Source organism: Capra hircus, chromosome 18 (genome assembly GCF_001704415.2).
Source record: "Capra hircus breed San Clemente chromosome 18, ASM170441v1, whole genome shotgun sequence".
NCBI classification, from domain to species: Eukaryota; Metazoa; Chordata; class Mammalia; order Artiodactyla; family Bovidae; genus Capra; species Capra hircus.
The window spans coordinates 65880821-65905570 of NC_030825.1; the positions used below are offsets into that span (position 1 = coordinate 65880821).

A 24750-nucleotide genomic window follows, 5' to 3' on the forward strand; every position below is an offset into this window, starting at 1 on the left:
AATCTTACCATCAATCTTCTGAGTCCAGTCTGTGGTCTATGTGTTTGAGGTCAGCAGTTTCCACCTGGTGGGAATTTGGTTTTCTATAAAAAACACAACTGAAAATGTGCTTCAGACAGTAACTGTCTTCCTCGAGGAGAGCTAAGCTCTTATGACCCCATCCTACAGATTGACGTATTGCTTATTTTCTCCTTCTCTGTTTGACTGCCTCTTCTTTGTTCCAGTTGCTGCCTCTTAAAATGATTAACTGTTGGAGCCCACCGTTTGGAAATCAGGGAGGCCAAGTCAACTAAAGCTGTTGCCACAAACAAGAAGTAAGGACACAGAGAGGTGTGGTGGTGGAAGAGGCTCCACATGGTCCCTCTAGGTTTTGAGAAGAGGCTCTTGGGAATTCGCTGGTGGTCCAGTGGTTATGATTTTGGACGCACACAGTAGTAAGTGGCAGTGAATAGTAGCTGGAAGCAAGGTCTTAGTTTTCTGGACCAGGAGTCCTAACCACTGGACCACGGGGGCCAGCAGTTAGGGCTTGAGTCCCTAGTCCTTGCCTGCCTAGTCAAGAATGAATTCAGACAAGGAGGCAGAAAGTAAAGTGTAAAAGTTTATTGAAAAATACATTCAGAAAGGTGCATGGGAAAACTTAAGAGTCATGACTTTGGGAAGTTTAAATCCTTTACAAGGGGGCAGCTTTCTGGGTCTTTGTCTTCCTTCTGGCCAATCATCTTGCTTTGTACCCCACTCCTGGCTAAATTGTCTCAGGACCCTTCCCTGGGTGCACACACACACACATACACCTCAGCCAAGATGGATCTTGAAGTGAAGGCTTCTGGAAGGAGACTCATTATGGCCTGGTGTTATCCCCTGACTTTTGACCCCAAGGAGCCTTTCTGCTCATGTGCAGTGTCTCCTTTGTCCCAAAAGAGGACACTTGACCCAAACAGGGTTTTGCCCCTTTGTCTTTGCCATGACTATTATCTTAAGGCATTTACAAGAGCTTCCCAGGTGGTAAAGAATCTGCCTGCAATGCTGGAGACGCCAGAGACAAGGGCTGAGTCCTGCAACCCACCGCGGTATTCTTGTTTGGGGAAAATCCCATGGACAGACAAGCCTGCAGGGCTACAGTCCATGGGGTCGCACAGTTGGACAGAACTAAACACAGTGTACAAGACACAAAGACTGGCTATTTACCCTGTTTCTGTTGCTTCCATTTTTGAAGGACAAACAGGGGGCTGATTTTAGATGCCTTGACTGGAGTCCACCTACATCTTGTCTCTGGAAATGCAAACAGGAGGCTAGTTGTAAACGTCTAAGCTTTAGCCCCTCTAACTTCTACCTCAATTAGGACCCCGAGTTTCCACTGCAGGGATGCGGGTTCCATCCCTGGTCGGGAAACTAAGAGCCCACAAGCCTCCCTGGGTAACAAAAACGAGAGAGGGAGAGGGAGAGGGAGAGGGAGAGGATCCAGGAAGGAGCAGCGGGGTAAGGAAAACCACTGGGCCAGCTGCAAGCCCAGGTCACAGCCCCACACCCTTTGCACTTGGCCCCACTGGGGGCGAATGTCCCAGCACTCCGAGCCTCAGTTTCCCTGGGTCACTGCACGGACTCTCTCGGCCCCGGCCCCTCGTCCACCCGACTTGAATCCAGTATGAAGAAGCATGTCTAGGCTGGCCTCAGCCTCTCGTGTGGAGAAATACGCAGCTGGTTACCCGGCTCCCCGCCTTCGCGGATCTAGCGGAGACTATCTTACCCAGAGGCAATGCGCCTGAGGTGGGCGCTGGCCAATGACGTAGGGGCGTTTCCTGAGGCGTGGGCGGGGCTTCCGGTTTCTCTCTGCGGACGCCATTTGCCTACAGGGTTCGCTCCCGGCGGGGTTCGACGGGCGGAGTCCTGGGCTCGCGCGGCTCCCTTGGCCTTTCGTGGGGCCCGAGCGGAGGGGTGCGGATCCCTTTCGAGCCTTTGAACGGGTCGTGAGTCCCTAGACGGTGGCGTGCCCTGGTCGCCCGCCGGCCCGCGGCCTCTGCGGGCCTCAGGAGCAGCCCTGGTCTCCGCGTTCACGAGGGCGGCGCCCGGCTCTGGGGCGGCTTGTTCGCGGAGGCCGGCGGTCAGCCGAGGTCGCCCGGCCCAGGCGGGCGGAGACGAGGGTCAGCGGGCCGCCCCGGGCTCGCCTCTCCCAGGCGGCCTGGACCACAGCTCCCATCATGGCGGCGCCGACCCACCGGACCCAGGTGAGTGGACGGCAGTGGCGGTACCGCTCATCTTTGAGGGCAGAGGCGGTTCCGGCAGGCACCCTGGATGTGTCCGCGCGGCCGTATGCTCTGGTGTGTGGAGCCGCTTTGCCACTTACGTATTCCCGGTCTTGAAAGCTGCTAGGCTCTGACAGGTGCCCAGAAGTTGTAGAGAAATGACTGTTGCTCCCTCCAGGTTGTTATTCAGTCGCTCAGTCATGTGCGACTCTTGCGACCCTGTGGACTGTAGCCCGCCAGGCTCCCCTGTCCATGGGCTGCTTTTTTTTTTTTTTTTTTAACCGCTTAGCCACCTGATGAGCCCCCATCATATTTGGTAAATCCCTAACGCTACCGTGTGCTGCGAGAATACACCCAGGCCCGCCCCCCACCCCCCGCCTCCTCTGGTGTTACTCCACCTGGTGGCCTTGGGCGTTGGAGGGCGAGATGAGTGCACCGACAAAGTCAAGGTACAGAAGGCCCACGAGGTTGCCATGGTTCCTCCCAGATGCTGAGACTTGTCTTGAGTGGGCGAGATCCTGTGGGCCTTTGGCGAATGCTGCGCTCACTTTCAGCCAGGTCAGCCGTGGTGGCCAATCTCATGGCCAAAGCGAGCGTTAGCCTTGGCCATTTGTGCTCCCTGGTCTGAAGTAGTCTTGGCACGGGGTGAGTTTTGGCAGGGACCAGGAAGAAAGAGGCTAAACGGTTCATTGTGGAATCTCCCTGGGAATCTGGGGACCCAGGAGGGGCTGAGGAGTTGGTCCAGACCCTGCCGTTACCCAGGTAGATCCATCCCTTCAGGAGTTTCTCTCGGGAGGTCTGTGATGAAGGCTCTGCTCCTCTGCCCCTGTTCACAGAAATATTTTCAGGCATGATGAAATGGATTTAACAGCAAACATTTGCTGTAAATGCCTCACAGCCTCATCACTAGGTGTTCACTTTGGTGAAAGAATGTCCGGTTACACTGTTAGACCCTGAATTAACACTGGCCTGTGTTAAAGATCTTGCCTTTGGTTTGTAGGACACACGATTGGGTGGATTGGTGGAGCTCCCTTAGCCTCAGGTCATTGTCTGGCATGGAGGTAATGAGAGATTTACTCAGAGCCTGTGGGAAAATCAAGGAAAATACCAAAGCCAATGGAATGTTGAATAATTTTCTGAAACTCACGACTGTTATTGGTGAAGTGGGAACTGTTATTGTATTGATCCAGAAACGGAGGCTCAGAGAGATGAAGTGATTGATGTCTCCAAGGTAACACAGCTGGCAAGTGTCGGGTTTCAAGAGTTTGGATGCAGACCACGGGAGACTGACAAAAGAACTGGGGACTTTTAGTCGCTTTAACCAGGATATGAAGCCCTCAGCATGGGCCAGGCAGTTAGCAGGACCAGGGAGGCGCAGGTACTGCTGTTGTTACCGTTATTGATACTGTTATTACCATTATGTACTCATTTCTGTGATGTCCCAGAGCCCTGTCTGCATTTCACAGCCCGCACATCACTCCCATTGTCTTGTGTGACTTTCCAGTGGTCTCACATAGGAGACTTCTCTTACGGGCTTCATGACACACTACTGTATTATGTCCTAAACATGGTTCACCTCCCCTTCAGCCCAGCCGAGATCTTGCCCTCAGGAGATGCCCCATAATTAGGGTCGTGAGCTCTCTGCATCTTTACCAGCCTTGTAGAAATGAGCTCTGCTACCTCTGCTTGACAGGTGTCTGTGACCTTCGATGACGTGGCTGTGACCTTCACCCAGGAGGAGTGGGGGCATCTGGAGCCGGCCCAGAGGACCCTGTACCAGGAGGTGATGCTGGAGACGTGCAGGCTCCTGGTGTCTCTGGGTAAGGCCTCTCACTCAGCCATGCAGGGCGCCTGCCGCTTCCCTGCAGGCATACTCTAGCTCCATGCCGAGCTGATCCAGACGCCTGCCCGCCCTACAGCGTCACTCATGTTTGAGAGTCATATCTTCCTGCCTGCTATCTCAGTGCCACCTTGGGCAAGAAAGACCCCTTTGGCTCTTAGAAAGTGGTGGAAGGAAATGAATGTTCAGCAGAACCCAAAGGCAGCATTTCCAGTCGGGCCACATGGGACTGAAATTGGAGAACCAGGATTCCACCCTGGCTTCTGGGTCTCCCGGCCTGGCTGCTTTCTCTGGCTTTGCTCACGTCTCTGTTTTTCAGAATGGTTTTTGGACCCCAGCAAGTTTGACAGGAGTGACCACCCCAATCCCTGCTCTCCAGGGCTCCCAGATGCCTTGTTTCTACCGCTTTGTGTGTTTATATTGTTGCTCTTTCTCTGCCGCGGGGCTCTGGGTGGGGGTGGGGGTGTCCATGAGGCGGAAGTGACCACCTGAGCCTCTCAGCCCAGGGCCCAGCACAGACCGGCCTCTGTCTGAGGTTCCTGTTTCACGTTCGAGAGAGGGAGCGGACCGAATGAGACCGGTTCCCAAGCGTCCCCTACAGCCGGGTGCACAGGATGTGGGTGACAGGCTGTTCTCCAGGAAGAGGGTGCGCAGCTGGGGCCCCAGGAGGCCTTTGCCTTCAGTGCCAGCAGGTCCTGTCTGACCGCAGGGTCTCGGTCAGGGGGCTTCTCTGTCCTCCTGCGCATTCACGGGTGTCTCATGTGCACCCAGTCTCAGCCGGGATCGTCTGCTGGTCCAAGAAGGAGAAGCTGGGAGAGGAGTGCCTCTCGGCATATGGCGATTTTGTGCCCAGGAGATACCGGGCAGCGTCTGCAGCCGCATCTGCCCGTCACCTGTGGGGGTGGGTGGTCCCAGGGTCTGATGATGAGTCTAGAGATGCCCCTCAGCACCAGAGGGTGGACACAGCCCCGCTCAGCCGAGGATGACCCAGTCCACACGGGCCGGAGAGCCACGGTGGAGAAACAGCGGCTCGGGGATGGCCCCGTCAGGCCGCTCAGTTTGAGGGAAGGGAGGGCTGTAAAGCCAGGGCTTCGGTGAGACAGGCGTGTTCTTGGAGACCTGGGATTGTGTTCTGCGTCAGTGAGAGGAGGTTGAACCAAATCAGGAAAAGCTTGACATATTTAGATATTTTATAACAAAATGAAACAAAAATGTCCACCAGGGACCCCGGATCCCTCCACCCGGCTCCCCAGGCTCTCCCCGCGCGCGCGGCTCCGGGCCCACTGGCGTCTTGCTGTTTCCGCACACACTTGACATGTTTGCCTCAGGCCTCTGAGCTGCTGTTCTGCTTTCCTGGTGGCTGTTCTTGGGCATTTCGGCTTTTCTTTTGGCCCTCTTCTCCGCACCTTCCTGGTGGAAAGCTGAAGTGCGTAGTGGGGAGGCACCTTTGGGAAGCGGGTGCCACTCTCTCCAGAGATTTAGAAGGTTAATTATAGGAAACAAGTGCCTCGTGAGGGAAGCCATAGTCTCCATTCGTTTTTAAAATGTCACAGATAGTAGCATCCTCTACCAGGTCTTCCTTTGGCAGGTTGAGGAGTATACCAGGATCGTAGACAGGAGCTCAGGAACATGATTGTGTATGATAGAATCCCTAGTAGAAAGCCAAAAGCTTCCAGATCTGATTTCTGTCCTGGGAGAGGCAGTTCATAGGTATCCACTAGAGTGAGAGTTTTAGTGTTTCGTTGATGGGCCGTGGGTATGCACTCCACTTGATGACGACCTCGGTGTTTGCTTGCTTGTTTGAAACAGTGGCTTACTAGGAGGGTTCAGGTCTCTGAGTTATAAACCACTGAAAGTACCCAGACCAGTATCAGAACAGCAGTTCTCAGAGTGGCACAGGGCTCTTATTCAAGGTTTGGTTTGTTTTGTCTTGGAGTTCAGGCCAGATGGATCCCATATCAGGTGAGCAGCTGCCCGGGCCCTGAGGCGGTCCCTGGTTAGAGTGTCCCCGGAGCGTGTGCTCCCTCAGCCTCACCTCCGGCCTCGTGGGATGATGGCAAGCTCCGTGCATAACCACAGGGAGGACGGTGTGAGTGGCCTCCTGTAGAACCAGTCTTGGTGTGCAGAGAAGGGAGCCTCATTCCCCTTCAGTGTAGCAAAGGGCACTGGGACGTTCTTGAAGTTGGTGTGTGATGTAAGTAGGCCAGGGAACCTTGAATTAAGGCTGTGGGGTGAGATAGAGGTTTATTTGGGGATTTATTTGTCAGACTAGCATTTGAAAAGGAGTTGTTGAAGGAAATTATTGTTCTCTAGTTAAACCAGCTATTTGAGGCCGTGATGCTCAATTGAATGCCTCTCTGCAGAGCCCAGCATTGTGTAGTTTGTGAAGTGAAATGTGTATCTTGGTCACTGTCAGTAAGGTCTGTCGCTCCAGAGGGACTTAGGAGCGTCCTTGCAAGGCTTGGTGGTCACCTTTATAAATGTAGGGACGTGTGACTTTGACTTATTTTTGTGATACCTGTGAGACAAGAGGTTCTTTACCCTGAAGGAGGCAGTTTTGAAGTGATGGCCCAACAGTTGATAATGCAGCTGAGGCCGCTGGCTGATCAGGGCCTCTGGTACTGAGATGAGTCCCTGAGTAGGCCACACAGTGTTTCTTAGGTCCCATTTTTCACTGGGACGTTTCTAGCTACAGGGTAGAAAGCAGCAGCATTCTACTGAGCTACACCGTGTGTGAGGGACAGCAGACTGGGGGACTCCCCCAGCGGTTCACTCACTCAGTCCCAAGGAGCTCCCTGGGTAGCCGAGGCCCATCGGGAGGGCTGACCCCTCCAGCGCCACGGCATCTGGCAAGGCGCTGAGGACGGGAGAAGCCACCGCTGCCTCCGAGGAGAATGTGTCGGAAGGCCTAGGGCCCGTGCCACCCTGTCCTGAGCCCTCGGACAGTCCTGGCTGTGCTGAGCTTGGGCTGTGCTGTTCTCATGACCCAGAACGTGAAGGGCAGCTGGGTGTGGAGGTCAGAGGTCCAGGTCTGAGAGAGCCTTTGTTGTCAGGAGAGTCTTGTGTGTGGCTCGTGGTGGTCTGGACAGCATGTCGCAGCAGGCTGAGGGCATAGTCTGGGCATCTCATGGCCCCGTCTGTGGTTCAGAAACTCCAGGAGGTGTGCGAAGAGGTCGTCAGAGCCCTTTAGTGAAGGAGTCTCTGAGGGCGCTAGTGGGACTGCCTTTCCAGCAGTATTGTGAGCAGGTTTTAAGAGCCTTTGTTGGAGGGAGGCCCGTTTAAGGTGGGCTGATTATTAAGAATCAGCATCAGGGAGATGAAGTAAAAGGCCACCAAAGCCATACTAAATGGGAGTGTCGTCTAAAACTCATCCCAGAGGCTTAACTGATGCTGGGCCTACTGTCTGTCCTGTGTCAGATAGCACCTCCTTAGAGGGCTGTGGTCGATGTAACGTCGCCTGCGCTCCTGCAGAGAACGGGTGCCACTGGGGTCTCAGCTACCGAGGGTGTGGGTGTTGGCAGCCTGGGAGAGGAGTTCTGTTTCCCTTCAGAGTGAAGGCAGACCAAAGCTGTGAGGCTGTCAAAACAGACACCAAACAGAGCACCTTAGCCTAGTCTGTCAGGGCAAGCAATTTCTGGCTTTTAATAATGCTGGGTTTGGGGTGTGTGGGTCTTGTTTGTCAGCTCAGTGGTTAAACAGCTTTCTTTTCACAGTTTCTGGAGGCTGGATGGCCCAGTTCAGTTCCTGATAAGGGTCTCTTGCTGACCACCTGCTTGGGAGTCCTTACCTGACCTTTGCTCTGGCTCGGAGGGACTTCCTCTTCCTCTTCAAAGGGTACCAGGCCTACCAGATCAGGGCCCTACCCCATGACCTCGTTTCTCCTTCATTGCCTCGTTAAAGGCCCTAAGTCCAAATCGGACCACACTGGGGCCTGGGGGTAACACGTTCAGCTTAGGGGAACACAGTTCAGTCCATGACAGGAGCCGTAAAGCTGGGTGGAACCACAGAATGAAGGTGCAGTAACTCACAGTGAGGGCCTGGGTCTTTTCAGGTTTAAGAACAGGCACCGTGGGGCTGTCAGACGGGGCGGCAGTGGGGATCATCACCCCTGATGAAATAGGTCTCACATATAAGGCTTGCTCCCTGAAATTTCCTATTCAGCTTACATTGGGCTGGATCAAGTCAATTAATTTAGAAGTGCCGGAAGTTCATTTTAATTATGTATTATGTCAGAGCATCAATGCCCAGTGTGGGGTACTTTTAGAACAGTGGAGACTTGGCCTATAGGAAGTTCAGGCAAAGCTGTAGAGTTGAAGTGAGACATGCCTGGTTTTCCTCTTGAGTTACTTTTTAAGATGGCAGAGTACAGTGTTTCAGTTTAGGGGTATTCCCAGGTATAGCTATGATTTGAGCCACAGTATTAAGTTCATGAGGTTTTGTCTGTTGGTGCAGTTTAACAAATTCTGAAGATAATTCAAAAACTTGTGTTGTAGGATCAGACAAACCAGTTTGTGCCTTGTTATGTTTCAGTAATATAAACTTTTAAAATACGTTCAGTTATGTTATTCATATATAATGTGTAAGTTTTAGTAAAAAAATTTTGGATTTCCAGTTGGATCCAACTATTAACTGTGCTCTAATTTACTTATGTATTGTATATTATTTCGGTAAATGTTTTACTCTCTCTTTGTTATCTAGGGCTTTTGGTTTGGTTTTTGTTGTTACTATGTTTGAATCGGTACCAGTCCAGAACCAGTATTGTGTTTGCTAGACCTGGCATTTGCTTGGTATATAAGGTTTAAAGTGTGTGCCATCACTCCCTCCCTTTTTCCCTTTTGGGCTTTTATTCTTTTAAAGCCCTGGTTTTTAGTTTTTGTCTATCTCCTGTCGGGGAGGGGCCTGGGCCTCTAAGCTCAGCCTCTCCCTGGCATGGCATAATAATTAGTCCCTTCCTCTTCCTCTCCACTCCTCTTACCCTCCAAGGTCTTCCTTTTTTTCTCCATGTCCAGGGTGTCCTGTCCCCAGACCTGAGCTGATCTACCAGCTGGAGCATGGGCAGGAGCTATGGACGGTGAAGAGAGACCTCTCCCGAAGCACCTGTCCAGGTAGGAGCCAAGCTGTGGGCAGAGACCCTGCCGGAAGCCGCTGGCCCTGGTTCCCTGGGAGGCGTCTTGTTGGGGCCTCTAGTGGTCTGGAAGCCACGGAGCCCTTTGACCCCAGGTCCCTCTGTCCTCGCCGAGGACAATGGTGTACAAGCTCAGATGTGTCCTGGGCTTCAGGCCTGGGTGCCGACCACCAGCTGGGTGGTCCCAGTGGAATTTGGGATCTCCTTGTGTCTGCACGTAAGTTCGGCTGAGTTACAGCCTGGCTGCTGTGTCAGAGGGATCCGGCATCTCGGTGCTCAAGCACGTGGAGGCGCTGTTTCTGACTCACACCTGGTCCCTGTGGGTCACGGGGAGCCCTGCGGGTCACGGGGAGCTCTGTGGGTCACGGGGAGCCCTGTGGGTCACGGGGAGCCCTGCGGGTCACGGGGAGCCCTGCGGGTCACGGGGAGCCCTGCGGATTACGGGGAGCTCTGCAGCACATGGGGAGCTCTGCAGCACACGGCCGCTTGGGGCCCTGGGCTCGTTCTGTCGTCAGTATGGGACTTCAGGTTGTCCTGACCCCCTGCAGCCAGCAGAGAAGTGGGGGAATGACGCTGCTCTGACTCCCATAAACACCAGCCCTCTGATGGCTCCACCGGAAGGCACCGGGCTCTTGGCCACACTGGGGGGGTGGGCAGGGAGCTGTGACTGAGCCCTCTGTCCCAGGCGAGGAGCAGGAGGTTGGTGAGCAGGGTCTGCTCCTGAAAGTGCCAGTCGCGATAGTCGCTCTGTCCTGGGGTTGCTGGGGGTGTGCAGTTTTAGAACATAAAAGTGACTCCCGACAGTGACTGCCTCCCCAGTGCAGGTGTCTCGGCGCATGACCCTGGGGTGTCAGCAAGTCTCCACAGTAAACTCCTGCTTGGTCCTCAGCCCTTCTGCACTCAGGTTCCCAGGCTGTAGTTTTCCTTTCACCTGGCGGAAGAGATCTTGGCACACTTCGTGGCCAGTTCTTGAACCAGAGTCTAGGTTACACCTTTTAGGGAAAGTATTTCTTATTTACTGCTTGTTTAGTAACCTTAAAAGTGAAAGTGAAGTCGCTCGGTCGTGTCCGACTCTTGGCGACCCCATGGACTGTAGCCCGCCAGGCTCCTCTGTCCATGGGATTTTCCAGGCAAGAATACTGGAGTGGGTGGCCATTTCCTTCTCCAGGGGATCTTCCTGACCCAGGGATCGAACCCAGGTCTCCCGCATTGCAGGCAGATGCTTTACCTTCTGAGCCACCAGGGAAGCCCCTTAGTAACTTTATCCTTTGTCTACTCAACATAAAAATGTGCCCACGTTTCTTCCACTTGAAGCAAGTAAAAAAAAAAATATTCTCTGTTTCATATTCATCCACTCTGTAGGGCATTTCATTGTTTACATTTCGTCACTCACAGACAGTGCTACCAAGAACATTTGTATGTATTGGCCATCTTGCACACGATTAGGCCTGTCTTTTGTTATTTCTAGGAGTAAAATTGTTGGCTTGTAGCCTGTGCAAACTTTCAAGTTTAGGTGACAATTGCAGTGGTTTTCTAAAAGAGATCTGCCTATCCAGAATTCTCTAGATTCCACTGACTATGTCCTATTCTGTCCTTCATGCTCTCAGGCACATTTATTTTTGCTTAATTGACAAAATTGTGTCTTAGGTGAGCTTGCCTTGCATTTCCTTAATTGTTCACAAGCTTTAGCTTCTTATCATGTAATTATCAGCCCATTTGTACAGTTGTCCTCTTCATCTGCAGGTTCTGACTGGATTCATCAAGCATGGATTGAAGAGACTGGGGGAAAAGAATAATCCCAGAAAGCTCGAAAAAGCAAAACTTAAGTTTGCCTTGTGCTGGCAATTATTTACATAGCATTTACATTGTATTAGATATTACAAGCACTCTAGAGACGATTTAAAGTACACAGGAGGCTGTGTGTAGGTTATGTGCAAAAACTGCCATTTTAAGTAAAGGACTTGAGCATCTTTGGATTTGGGTGTTGAGCAGGAGTGTCTGATACCAGTTATTCCCCTGTGGATACTGACGAACAACTGTATTTTCTTCTTTGAAATGTCAGTTCATCGAAAATGCCAAGTGTTAACTTTGTTTGACTTTCGTTTTTAGGGATTTTTGTATGTTACTGATACTTTTATCAGTTACAGGTGCTGCTCCATCCCTAATATCAAAAAGATGTTCTCATTATAAGATGTTCTAAGCTTGGCACCTGACATTAACTCTTTCTGGTGTGAGGTAGAATTTGAGGACAGTGTGAGACAGGAATACAGTGTTCTCATTCCCAGTGTCCCCCATTTTTCTAGCTCCATTCACTTGATACTTTTTCCTTTTACTGTGAACTGCTCTCCCTTCTCTGCCACTCCCCAGAGCTCCATGTGTGTGTCCTGGGCTCTGTTCTTTTCCCATTGCCTGTTTGTCTTCTCTCTGTACCAGGACCACAGTGTCTTAAAGTCTCGAATCCTGTTACCTGCTAAGGTATCTCTCGTTTTCTTAATTCTCGTTATTCTTGCATCGTTGATTTTTCATGCAAATCCCATGGTAAAACTACTGAGTTCCACCATAACCCAATTGGTATTTTCTTGGAAATTTTATTGAATATACAAATTAATTGGGATAGAATTGTCAGCTCATATGATTCATTTTTTTTCAGTTTTGTTGAGAAACAATTGATATACATCACTGTATAAGTTTTAAGGCACAGAGCATGCTGGTTTGATTTACATATATTATGAAGTGATTACCAGCTGGTTAAGCTAACATCCGTCTTCTTGTATCAGATCAGTTCAGTCGCTCAGTCAAGTCCGACTTTGCAGTCTCGTGGACTGCAGCACACCAGGCCTCCCTGTCCAGCACCAACTCCCAGAGTTTGCTCAGACATGTCCATCAAGTCGGTGATGCCATCCAACCATCTCATCCTCTGTTGTCCCCTTCTCCTCCTGCCTTCAATCTTTCCCAACATCAGGGTCTTTTCCAGTGAGTCAGTTCTTAATAAGCTGTCTAGGTTGGTCATAGCTTTTCTTCCAAGGAACAAGCATCTTTTAATTGCATGGCTGCACTCACCATCTGCAGTGATTTTGGAACCCAAGAAAATAAAGTCTGTCACTGTTTCCATTATTTCCCCATCTATCTGCTATGCAGTGATGGGACCCGATAACGTGATCTTTGTTTTTTGAATGTTGAGTTTTATGTCAGCTTTTTCAGTCTGTTCTTTGTCTTTCATCAAAAAACTCTTCAGTTCCTGTTTGCTTTCTGCCATAAGGGTGGTGTCATTGCATATCTGAGATTATTAATATCTCTCTCAGCAATCTTGATTCCAGCTTGTACTTCATCCAGCCCGGCATTTCGCATGATGTACTCTGAATATAAGTTTAATTTAATCACGGTGACAATACATTAAAAAATAAAGAAGAAAAGATAAAAGGGAAAAAAATGTTCTCCGTGTGATGAAAACTCTTAACAATACTCTCTTAATGGTGCTTCTTTATATCATACAGCAGTGTCAACTATAGTCGTTGAGTTGTACATGACATCCCTCGGTTACTTAATCTTAAAAGTGGAAGTCTGCACCTTTTGGCTGTCTCTCCCCTACATTAAATTCGTCTTCGGTTTAGCTCCTCTTTAATGTCTTCAAGTAAAGTTGTGACATTTTGTTCATCTAGATCATGTGTATTTTGCTAGTCTTTTCACCAAACTGTTCAGACATAACAGACCCAGTGTGTCTCTTCATCCTGCTTACCATCCTGCCTTATGAGCTATGTCCTGGGAGTTTTCACAGTAACCCAAGTCAGCTCCCCTGGACTCTCGTCAGCACCATCCGCGTGACCTGTGGGGCTTTTGTACGTTGTCTCCTGAGGCTGTAGCATCCTTCCCACTGTCTCTCTGTGGCAATGCCTGTTGTACCTGGAGTTGGTGCAGGACTCCTGTGGTGTACAACTCCCCTGGCCTCTTCCTTCACACAGTTAGCCAAACCCCAGATTAGGAACATAGAACTCCAGGGCCGCCGTGTCTGCCTTGGTCTTCTAAACCAACTGGAAGTCAAGAGACTTCCCAGTCCACCCTCAGGTTCATTGATTTGCTAGACTCAGAGAAACTCCCCTTGAACCTGTTATGCTCACAGAGTATGTTTGGTACAGGATACAGCTCAGAAGAAGGGCCAGAGGTATTCCAATCACGAAGCTTCCGTGTCTGCAGCGACTCTTTACCTCCAGGAATCAATGTTTGGCAGTATGTGCACGGAGTGTTGGCAACCCATGAACCTCACCAGAGCCCGGGTATGTAGATTTTGATTGACCTTCGTTACAGAAGCATGACTGACTGAGTTGTTGAACATATGACTCAGTGTCTAGCCTTCTTTCCCTCTCCAGAGCACCAGCGAATAACTCATGGTTCAAATCCCCAAGATGGTAATTGTAAGAAACGCCGCGGGAAGAAAGAACCACCCCTATGGACCGTTGATCAGGGCCTTTTATTGGGCGGTCGCTCTCGGGCAGAACTCCCGGGGGTGGGTGAGCAAGGAAGGGGGGGGGGGGGTCTGTCTGCCAGGACATGTCCCGACATGCCCGGGCATGCCCAGGCATGCCTCAACACGCCCGACCTTGCCCTGACCTTTCATCCCGGCCTTTTTGATATAGGACAAGGGGCGCCGATTCTCTCTGGCTACTTCCTGCTGAACGGGGGCGACGAGGGGTAGGGTATGGCCAGGATGACGGGGTGTCTGCCGTTAATCTTGCCACGGAGTGCTTGTTGGGAGCCCTTGGTACTGCTGTGACATCATCATCAGCTGGACCGTGTCGAGCTGTTGTTTGATGAAGGCCAAAAGCTTATTTAGGATACAGGGCCCGAAAGTCAGGAGCAGCAGGAGAATGATGATCGGTCCCATCAGGGAGGATAGCAAAGTTGTCAGCCAAGGGGAGCTCTGGAACCAGGACTCGAACCAGCCCTGCTGAGCCTCCCTCTCTCTCCTCCTGCGCTCTAATCCCTCTTACTTTAGCCATGGACTCTCGAACCACCCCAGTATGATCAGTGTCGAAACAGCATTCCTCTTTGAGGGATGCACAGAGGCCTCCCTGCTGCAAAAAGACCAGGTCTAGTCCTCTGCGGTTTTGTAATACCACTTCGGAAAGGGAAGTCAGGGACTTTTCTAGGGCCGTCATGGACTTCTATGCGGGCGATGTCTTCGTCAATTGCGGCCCTCAGGGTGATGAAGCCCTGATGTTGCGTGGTCAGGGAAGCAATGCCCATGCCCGTCCCAGCTGCTCCCAGGGTGAACAGCATTGCCAGAGTAATAGCTGTAATGGGCTCCCTCTTATGCCTAGGAGCTGGGGTGTTTCGGTCCCAAAAGTTGTAGAGGACCTCTTCTGGATGGTATGTAATCTTGGGCACTACCGCTACCATGACACAGAATTCCCTGCTCTGGTTGAAGACAGCCAAGTGGAGACAGGGCGTTAACCCAGTCTGTGAGCACACCCACCATCCCCCAGTGTCGGGTATGACGTAGGTCTTATTGGCGAAGTTGGTATCATCGCCAGTCTGGGCACACAAGGTTTGTTTATCCATAGGGACCGTGCCTAAGCAGGTCCCCGAACCCCATACTTCTTTCATGGTAAGGCCCACCTTGCGGTCTCCCCAAGGGCACTGTGGTGGGTTGGAGAGAATGGATAAGTTGTAGGTGGCATTTAAGCCCACGGCCTCGTAGTAAGGTGGATGTAGGGTGTAGCAAAGCCAGCAGGATTGGGTCGCGTTAGGATTGGAGTGGTTGAGGGCCTTGTAAGTTTCTTTGACCAAGGCCCACAGGGGTTCCTGGGTCTCTGGTGGGTCAGTCCGGGTCAGCTGAAGGGAGGGTGTAAGGGTAGGCGAGGTCACAACACTTGTGGCGTTTGTCCCCCGTGGTGAGGGGCGGGGAGGTGGGCCCGCCCCACCTGGTTGGGCCCCACAGCATGGGCCTGAACAGGTTCTATTGTCTGACTAACAACCGGAATTCCCCCTGGCTTTGCTTCGAACCACTCAGCGTAGAGTTGGAGGCCCCATGATAGCCCGGATACCCAAGACCTCTCCAGTTTAGCCGCTTTCTGGTCGAACATTACTTTCACCTGAGCAATTGGGCTCCAATGCTGCTTCCAATGCGGCCTGACATAACCTGCGAACAGATTTTGGTAATCTTGGTCCCAGGGCCCGCAATAGGGCTGGACAAACGAGAAATTGACTAGGTCCCGGTTCCCGACCTCCCATTTCCATCTCCCATCATTGGAGGTCACACAGCTCCAGGACCAACAGAAAGAATGTTGCAGCCCCCCACAAGTCTCCCAATTATGTGTCTTTAGGTGTCCAGGACATGCCCAGAATCCAAAGTTTCTGGTCTGGGCCGCTGTCCAAGTAGTCTGTATAAGGTCTTTGAGGTTGAAATACAGATCTGGCCACCACGTATTAGGGGGGTGAATTCCGGTGGTCAAATTGAGTACCTCGCGAGTCAGTCCGTTCCGGAGCGTCCAAATGATCTGAAAGGACTGGTGGGGGTTCTGGTTGGTGTGTCCCCCTTCCTGCAGGGCCCCCAGTATCCCCAGAGCAACCCAGAGCAGAGAGCCCCGCATTGTTCCGAAGTTGGGGTGAAAGGGGGTGTGGCGGATAACCAGTTTCGGGGGTCCAATAAGGATGGAGCCAGTAACTGGGTCAGGGCGTCCCAAGGGAATAGCACCCCAGGAGTCGAAAGCAGATGGCTAGGTATGTGAGGGCCAGGGACAGTCGATGAGTGGGGGACCAATTGCGGGGGGCCGCGGCCGCTAATCCAATGGCAAAAAGTATGGCCAGAGCTGCAATTGTCAGCAGCCACAGCGGGTGATGCCAGGCCAGCATCGGATCGATTTGGACGGTGGTCTCTCAGTCATTCAGGAATCGGCCACAGAGGGGTTCGGGTAATGGTCAGTTTGGTCGGCCCCGTGAGGGTGGAGTGGTAGGAGTAATCAGGAGGAGGGGTCGGGGCCGGGGCCACCCCTGTCTCTGGGAGACCTGGGGGAGCTCGTTTGAGTCGGGTCAGGTGGTACCAGGGCTCGTGTCTCAGGAGTTTGGCTGCTGCAGGAGTGGTGAGGATTACAGTATGGGGTCCCGTCCAGCGAGGCTGTAGTGGGCGGGGACTCAGGGTTTTTAGCAGTACCTGATCTCCTGGTGCTAGAGGCCGGGTGGGCCCCTCGTCGTCGGTCGGTTGTGGCAGGAACCGGTCTGCGTGTTCCCTCAGCAAGGATCGTAGGAGGGAGAAGAGGGGGAGGTACCCCGCAAGTGGGGGAGCCTCTCCCTCGGGGAGGTGAGTCAGGAGATAGGGCCTGCCGAAGAGCAGTTCAAAAGGGGTCAAACCTGTTTTGGAGTGTGGTGTGGTGCGAATGTGAGTGAGCGCCAGAGGAGGGAGGTCGACCCAAGACAGCCGCAGTTCTGAGGCAAGCTTGGTCAGATGCGTCTTGATGATGCCGTTCACCCGCTCTACCTTGCCTGACGATTGGGGCCGATAGGGGATGTGAAGATGCCAGCTGATACCTAGGGCCGCAGCTACCTGCTGAGAGATCTGCGAGATGAATGCAGGCCCATTGTCAGACTGGAGAGAGTTTGGCAACCCAAATCTGGGAATGAGATGGGCCGTCAGGACCTCCGCCACCGCCGCTGCCGTCTCCCGGGCGGTGGGGAAGGCCTCGACCCATCCTGAAAAGGTGTCCACCAGGACCAGCAGACAGCGGTAGGCTCGATGTCCGGGCATGTGGGTGAAGTCTATCTGCCAATCCTGCCCGGGCATATGTCCCCTCAACTGGTGAGTCCCCTGTGGGGGTCGGAGTCCTCCCTGAGGAGAGGTGGAGGCACATGTTAGGCAGGAGCGGTGGACGGCATATATGGTCTGTCTGAGATGTAAGGGAGAAAAGACAGGGCTGAGAAAGGAAAAGAGAGCTCTTGGTCCGATGTGGAGGGTATTGTGGATTTGAGATATTATGGCCTTAGCCTGGCGCTCAGGAAGCACCGGTTTGTTATGGAGTAATATCCATCCCGACGGGTGCCTCTGAGCCCCTTCTTGTGCCAGCAAGGCTCTGGCTTCCTTGCTTGAATAGTCTGGGTTGAGGGTGGATCTCAAAGTCAGCAGGGGCTCGGGGGCTTGTTGTAAGGTAATTTGTCGGGCCACTTGATCTGCCATATTGTTACCAGAGCGACAGTGTCATGGGTGTTCTGGTGTCCCTTGCAGTGTATGATAGCAACCTCTTTGGGCAGGGATAAGGCATCCAACAGTTGAGTAATGTGGGGGGCATTGCAAATGGGGGATCCTTTAGTGGTCAGGAAGCCCCGTTCTTTCCAGATTGCTGCGTGAGAATGGGCAATCAAGAAGGCATATTTGGAGTCTGTGTAAATGTTAGCCCTTTTTCCTTCTTTTAGGTGTAAGGCTCTAGTTAGGGTTGTTAGTTCACCCTTCTGAGAAGTTGTCCCGGGTGGCAAGGGCTGAGCCTCTAGGACTTCCCGGGTGGTTACCACAGCATAGGCCGCCCTTCGGTTTCCATTGGGGTCTCGTTTTGAGCTCCCATCGACGAACAAAGTTAGCTCTGGATTTGGTAGAGGTTTGGAGAACAGGTTGTGGGGTGGTTGCATAAGGGACTCAAGGACCTCCGAGCATGAGTGGGTTGGGGGCTCTGAGGAGAGAGGGAGTGAGGTAGCGAGGAAAGCAGGTTTAATTGTGGGGAGCGGCCCACGGAAACCTGAGGATTGTCCAGAAATATCAGGTGAAATTGTTGGAGCCTGGACTCGCTGAGTTCAGAAAGAAATCTAGAGGCTAAAAGGTCACCAAGACGGTGAGGTGAGAAGATGGTCAGGGGTTGGCCATGAATCAGCTTTTTTGCATCGGCGTACAACGTTGTCGCTGCCACTAGTGCCCGCAGGCAGGGGAACCATCCCCTGGCTGTGGGGTCAAGTTGTTTGGATATGTAAGCAATAGGCAGCAATTCGGGGCCAATTGGTTGCACCAAGGCTCCAAAGGCTATCCCTCCCTTTTCATCAGAGTATAGATGGTGCAGATAGTTGGGATTTGGGAGAAAGAGAGGGGGTGCAGCCAATAGGGTTGAGCGTAAAGCGTGGAAGGCCTGAGTCACTTCAGTGGGGGAAGACAGCGGCCCTGTGGGAGTCTCTTTAGTTGCCGAATATAGAGGTTTGGCCAGGGTAGCATAGTTTGGGACCCAGTGTCGGAAGAATCCCCTCAGTCCTAAGAAGGACAATATTTGGTCTCTGTCGGCCAGAGGGCAAATGGACCGGAGGAGGCTACACCGGTCTGCTGTCAGGGCTTTAGAGGTCGGAGTGATTTGGAGACCCAGATAGACGACAGAAGTCCGAGTCAGTTGGGCTTTGGATTGTGAGGCTCTGTAACCCTGGGAACCGAGGAAATTGAGGAGAGTTGTAGTATGTCGTCGGGAGGTCTCTTCTGAGGGGCTGCAGAGGAGCAAGTCGTCAACGTATTGGAGGAGGGTGCTAGGGCGAAGCGAGCACCTGGCCAGGTCCCGGGACAGAGCTTGCCCGAAGTAGTGGGGACTGTCTCTGAACCCCTGAGGAAGTACGGTCCATGTGAGTTGTGTGGTCAGCTGGGTGTCGGGGTCAGTCCAGGTGAAAGCAAAGAGGAATTGGCAGTCGGGGTGGAGTGGGATGGTAAAAAAGGCATCCTTGAGGTCAATAACGGTGAAATGAGAGGTCTGAGGAGGTATGGAAGAAAGGAGGGTGTAGGGGTTAGGGACAAGTGGATGGGCAGGGATCACCGCCGCGTTGATCAGGCGGAGATCCTGCACTAGCCGGTAGTCTCCTGAAGCCTTCCGAACAGGGAGGATGGGTGTGTTACAGGGGGAGGTCGTGGGGATCAGGAGACCCTGTCCCATGAGACGGTCGATGATGGGCTTTAGCCCCCTGAGGTTGCGGGTAGACAAAGGAAACTGGGACCGGGCTGGGAAACAGGTGGGGTCCCTTAGCCGGATGAGGACCGGAGGGTGGTGCCGAGCCACCACCGGGACTCGGGTGTCCCAGACCTCAGGATTAACAGAAGAGGTTGGAGGGTCAACAAGTAGCATTAAGAAGGCCCCTGACGTGGGAGCCGATCCTGGAGCTAGCTGAAGAGTAGCCTTCAGCTTAGCAAGTATATCTCTTCCCAAGAAAGGAGTAGGGCAGGAGGGGATGACCAGAAAGGAGTGGGTAAATAGACAGGAATCTAACTGACAGGATAGTGGTTGGGTTTGGAGCAGACACGAGGGTTGGCGGTCAGTGCCCATAACCGAAACTTGGGAAGGACGTAAAGTGCCTCTGAAAGAGGGAAGGACCGAATAGGTAGCCCCCGTATCAACCAGAAAATTGATGGACTTACCCGCTGCCTGGAGTGTTACCCTGGGCTCGGCTTGGGTTATTGGGGTCCCCGAGTCTGGGCAGCATCAGTCACCGTCGAAGCTCAGCAGCTCCAAAGCCGGAGGAGGGCAGGAGGTCTCCCTGGGGCGCTCTGGTCCCCGGCCCCTAGAGGTCGAGGCCCGAGAGGCCTGGGGACAGTCACTAGCCCAGTGTCCTCGTCGTCTGCACAACGGGCACGGCTTGGAAGGAGGCCGCGGATTGGGGCACATCTTGGCCCAGTGCTCTTCTTGGCCGCACTTGAAGCAGGCCCCCAGAGGGGGGTTTTGGGGCCCTGAGCCCGCCGCTGGCCGCAGGGCCGCTACCAAGGCCTGGGTTTGCTGGTTTAGGAGGCTGGCCTGGAATTCGGCCTTTTGCTTGAGCCTTGCCTTTCGGCTGGCCTCAGCAGTTTCCTCGTGGGCATTGTAGACCTTAAAAGCCATTTTTACCAGGTTTCAGATAGGGGTCTGAGGGCCGTCCTCAGCCTTGGCCAACTTTTTCCGGATATCAGGGGCAGACTGGGAGATAAAACGACTGGCCAAGGTGGCCGCCCCGATAGGGGACTCCGGGGACAGCCTGGTGTATTGGACGAGGGCCTTGGTCAGCCGATTAAGGAACATGGCTGGGTTTTCGTCGGGCCCCTGGATCACCTCATCCAGTTTGAGGAGGTTTACAACCTTATGAGAGGACGTTTCCATCCCATCGAGGATACACTCTATCATATAGCGTACTCGCAGCTGGCCGCCACCCCTCTCCTGGTAGTTCCAACCAGGGTCAGTGTCAGGAACTGCCTGAGCCCCGGGGGGGTGCTCGGGGGAGGGGTTGGCATAGTGCCGCTGGTCGGCCTGAGCCTTGGCTGCCGTCCAGATGGCCTGCCTCTCTTCGGGGGTGGTGGTAGACCCCAGGATGACATATATGTCCTGCCATGTCAAGGCGTAGGCACGGGTCAGACCAGTAAACTGCTTAATGTACTGAGTGGGGTTGGAGGAAAAGGAACCCAGTTTGGCCTCAATCTGTGCTAAGTCTTGGAGGGAGAAGGGGACATGGACTTGGGCTAGACCCTCAGCTCCGGCTACTTGTTGGAGAGGGAATAGCGGGGCTGGGGGAGGGGGAAGGGAGGCTCCCGGAGGGTTGCTGTGGGAGCGATTGTGGGAGCTAACCAGAGAAGGGGAGGGAGTGACGGGGGGAAGAGGAGGATACAAGATAGGGCTAAGGGCCGGAGGATCCGGGACTGGTGGTGGAGTCTCGGGGGCTGGAGCGGAGGTAGAAGGGACCGGAGTGGAGGGGTTGGCGGCTGTGGGAGAGGTATAGGGAGGAGGGGCCACCAAATCCTCCGGGGGAACAGAGAAAGCAGAGGACTCAGAGACGGGAGGAGCTGGTTTGGCCCAGGAGGGTGGAATAGGGGGAGCCAGGATAAGCAGGATTTGGCGGGGAGTGCACGTGGTGCACAGGGTAGGGCGAGAGCGCAACGCCCAAAAGGCCTGAACATAGGGGACCTCAGACCATTTTCCCGTTCTCCAGCAGTAGTTATCTAAATCACGGAGGACGTCAAAGTCAAATGTCCCTGTGGCTGGCCACTGTGAGCCATTATCTAGGGGATACTGAGGCCAGGCTTGTGAACACAGAAAAGTGAGCTGCTTGGAGCGGATATATCCCTTTAGTCTTAGGGTCCGCAGGTTAGCCAGCAGGCACTCTAAGGGGGTGGAGTATTGGGAATCGGGTTTGGAGGCCGTCAATCCCATGGCGACCACAGAGCGTGGAGGCAACCCTTGCTGCCCGAACATCTTCGGATGTGCCAAGGGAAGCCGGAGGTCTGTGCAGCCGTTCGGAACGTCTTCCTCCCGAACTGGGGACCGGGAAGGCCGAAGCCGGAGGTCTACACAGCCGTTTGGGACGTCTCCCTCCCGAGCTGGTGACCGGGGAAGGCCGAAGCCGGAGGTCTACGCAGCCGCTGGGGATGTCTCCCCCATGAGCTGGTGACTGGGAGGGTCCAGTAAGTGCGCACCCATTACTGGGCCCTAGGAGGTGGTCGCCAGGGAGGGCGGGCCCCAAAGCCGAAGGGACTTACCCCGTATCCTGCCGTCCGGGGGGTTGGTCAGCCGCCTGGGTCCGGGGCTACCGCGGCGGTGGAGCTCGAGGGGGCCTCAACAGTGAGTGCCAGAGGCCCTCACCTCGAGCCCCACGTTGGGCGCCAGATGTAAGAAACACCGCGGGAAGAAAGAACCACCCCTATGGACTGTTGATCAGGGCCTTTTATTGGGCGGTCGCTCTCGGGCAGAACTCCCGGGGGCGGGTGAGCAAGGAAGCAAGGGGGGTCTGCGAAGCAAAGGGAGTCTGCGAGGTATGATGGGTGTGGAAGGGTTTTATAGCCCGGGCCGGGCTCCCATATAAGGAAGACAATGTGGGCTCAGCGGTGATTGGTGTCCAAGGGCTCCATGTCGGCTCCTGATTGGACGGCTTGGTTGTTGGCCTGCCTCCCGGGCTTGTCTGCGGCTCTCTGCCGGGACATGTCCCGACATGCCCGGGCATGCCTCAACACGCCCGACCTTGCCCTGACCTTTCAGTAATTACATGTGTGGCCTTTCTGCTGTGGTCATTTAATATTATCTCTTTAGCATAATCTATCTAGGTTCCCATAATGAGCTATCTGTTGTCATAGAATATAAAGTATGTCCCTGACCAGGGATTTAACCGAGACCTGGCAGTGAATGCACCAAGTCCTAACCACTGGACCTCCAGGGAATTCCCCTTTTCCTAGTGTTCTCACAGCAATCGGGACGTCCTTGCTTACAGAAGCTGAAAGCACACAGAGGTGGTGTTGCTCTGTCCAGCCGTGCCTATAAAATTGTGGTGGTGTGTGCACCCCATATCCCTGATCTCCTCACCTGAACTCTCTCTGACAGAGTCAGCAGTCTAAGGACCAAGGAAGAAGGAAATTAACAATCCTGAGAGTCAATGGCAGCAAAGCATAAAGACCCAGAGGCACTCTTTCATCTTTATTTTTTTCTCACTGAAATGCTAATTTCATTTCTTCTGTGTTGGATTACTAACGGGCCCTGTTTATTGTATTTCTTTCAGTTGACAAAGGAAAACCCAAGACCACAGAACCTACCAGTTGTGAACCAACACTGTTTGAGGGAGCCTTTCTCCAGGAACTGACACAGAGAGGCCCAGGGGACTCCCAGTTGGGACAAACCAAGGATCGGGATGGGCCGCTGGAAATGCAGGAAGACCACTTTGTACCAGGGATCAACCCCCAGAGGGAGAAGCTTCATGAAAAAATAAGTCCTGAACATGGCAGCTTAAAGACAGCTGGTAGTGTGTGTTCAAGGGTCGAAGAGGAGCCAGTCCCTCTAGGGAGTGCTGTCCATGACCACGACTCCTGTAGATCAGGTAAATATCCCGTGATTCAGGAAGAGGAAAGTCTCTTCAAATGCAACGAGTGTGGGAAAGTTTTTAACAAGAAACACCTTCTTGCTGGACATGAAAAGATTCACTCTGGAGTGAAGCCCTATGAATGCACTGAGTGTGGGAAAACCTTCATTAAGAGCACACACCTTCTGCAGCACCACATGATCCACACTGGGGAGAGGCCCTACGAGTGCATGGAGTGCGGCAAGGCCTTCAACCGCAAGTCCTACCTGACACAGCACCAGCGGATCCACAGTGGGGAGAAGCCCTACAAGTGCAGTGAGTGTGGAAAGGCCTTCACCCACCGCTCCAATTTTGTCTTACATAAGAGGAGACACACTGGGGAAAAATCCTTTGTGTGCAAAGAATGTGGGCAGGTCTTCCGACACAGGCCCGGATTCCTTCGCCATCACATCATCCACAGTGGCGAGAATCCATATGAGTGCTTCGAGTGTGGCAAGGTCTTCAAGCACAAGTCCTACCTCATGTGGCACCAGCAGACCCACACTGGGGAGAAGCCCTACGAGTGCAGCGAATGTGGGAAAGCCTTCTGTGAGAGCGCAGCCCTCATTCACCACTACGTCATCCACACCGGGGAGAAGCCCTTCGAGTGCCTCGAGTGCGGGAAGGCCTTCAACCACAGGTCATACCTCAAGAGGCACCAGCGGATCCACACTGGGGAGAAGCCTTTTGTGTGCACCGAGTGTGGAAGGGCCTTCACCCACTGCTCTACTTTCATCTTGCATAAAAGGGCACACACTGGCGAGAAACCTTTTGAGTGCAAAGAATGTGGGAAAGCCTTTAGCACTAGGAAAGACCTCATTCGGCACTTCAGCATCCACACTGGAGAGAAGCCTTATGAGTGCACGGAATGTGGGAAGGCCTTCAACCGCAGGTCTGGCCTCACCAGACACCAGCGGATTCACAGTGGAGAGAAGCCCTATGAATGCATGGAGTGTGGGAAAACCTTCTGCTGGAGCACAAACCTCATTCGACACGCCATCATCCACACTGGAGAGAAGCCCTACAAGTGCAGTGAGTGTGGGAAGGCCTTCAGTCGCAGCTCCTCGCTCACTCAGCACCAGAGGGTTCATACTGGGAGGAACTCTGTCAGTGTGACAAATGTGGGAAGACCCTTCACAAGTGGGCAAACCTCTGTCACCCTCCGAGAACTCCTACTGGGGAAAGACTTTCTGAATGTAAACCCAGAGGAAAATCTTTTGCAAGAGAAAGTATCTACTGTGACATCTGATCGTACATACCAAAGAGAAACCCCTCAAGTATCTTCGCTTTGAGAAAACCTGTCAGATCATCCATAGTTGTGTCAAGATCTGTTTTAGAAATTGACCCAGCGTGGAGCCTTTTTCTGCATCTGAGAATTCATTCTTAAGGGAGAGACCAGTGTTTACTGTGCACTAAGGAAAACTTTAGCTGTGTTTTTCTCCTTGGTTTACACTGTAGTGTTATCTCAGGAATTTTTATAAAAAGAAGATGGAAACTTAGATAAGCAGATGAAATACAAACACAGTTCCTTTGAGACTTCTCTGCAAGCTTATGGCACTTTGTCATGGGTTCCTTAGTTTACTTGGGGTGAGTGGAATGTTATTTCACTGGCAGAGGGCCTTGACCCTTCGTGGGTCTTGTATATACATTCATTGTTATCCAGTGTCGGGAGAGTTAAGACAGTTGAGGGCAGGTATTTAAGTAGATAAAAATACACACATGATATATGGGCACATTTTATTGCACCAGTCAAGACCTTC

At 52.9% G+C, this 24750-nt stretch overlaps 1 protein-coding gene across 2 annotated transcripts; it reads left to right on the forward strand.

The window, feature by feature from the left end:
• LOC108638122 (zinc finger protein 264-like) lies at positions 1841–24524 on the forward strand. 2 transcript variants are annotated; one of them, XM_018063425.1, is made up of 6 exons: positions 1841–2222; positions 3431–3618; positions 3934–4060; positions 9090–9185; positions 13339–13476; positions 22655–24524. In XM_018063425.1, the coding sequence occupies exons 2-6, from the start codon at positions 3583–3585 to the stop codon at positions 24280–24282; spliced, it is 2025 nt and encodes a 674-aa protein (XP_017918914.1). In that variant the 5' UTR covers positions 1841–2222; positions 3431–3582; the 3' UTR covers positions 24283–24524. The 2 variants fall into 2 exon arrangements, with proteins under 2 accessions (XP_017918914.1, XP_017918915.1); XM_018063426.1 differs by lacking the exon at positions 3431–3618.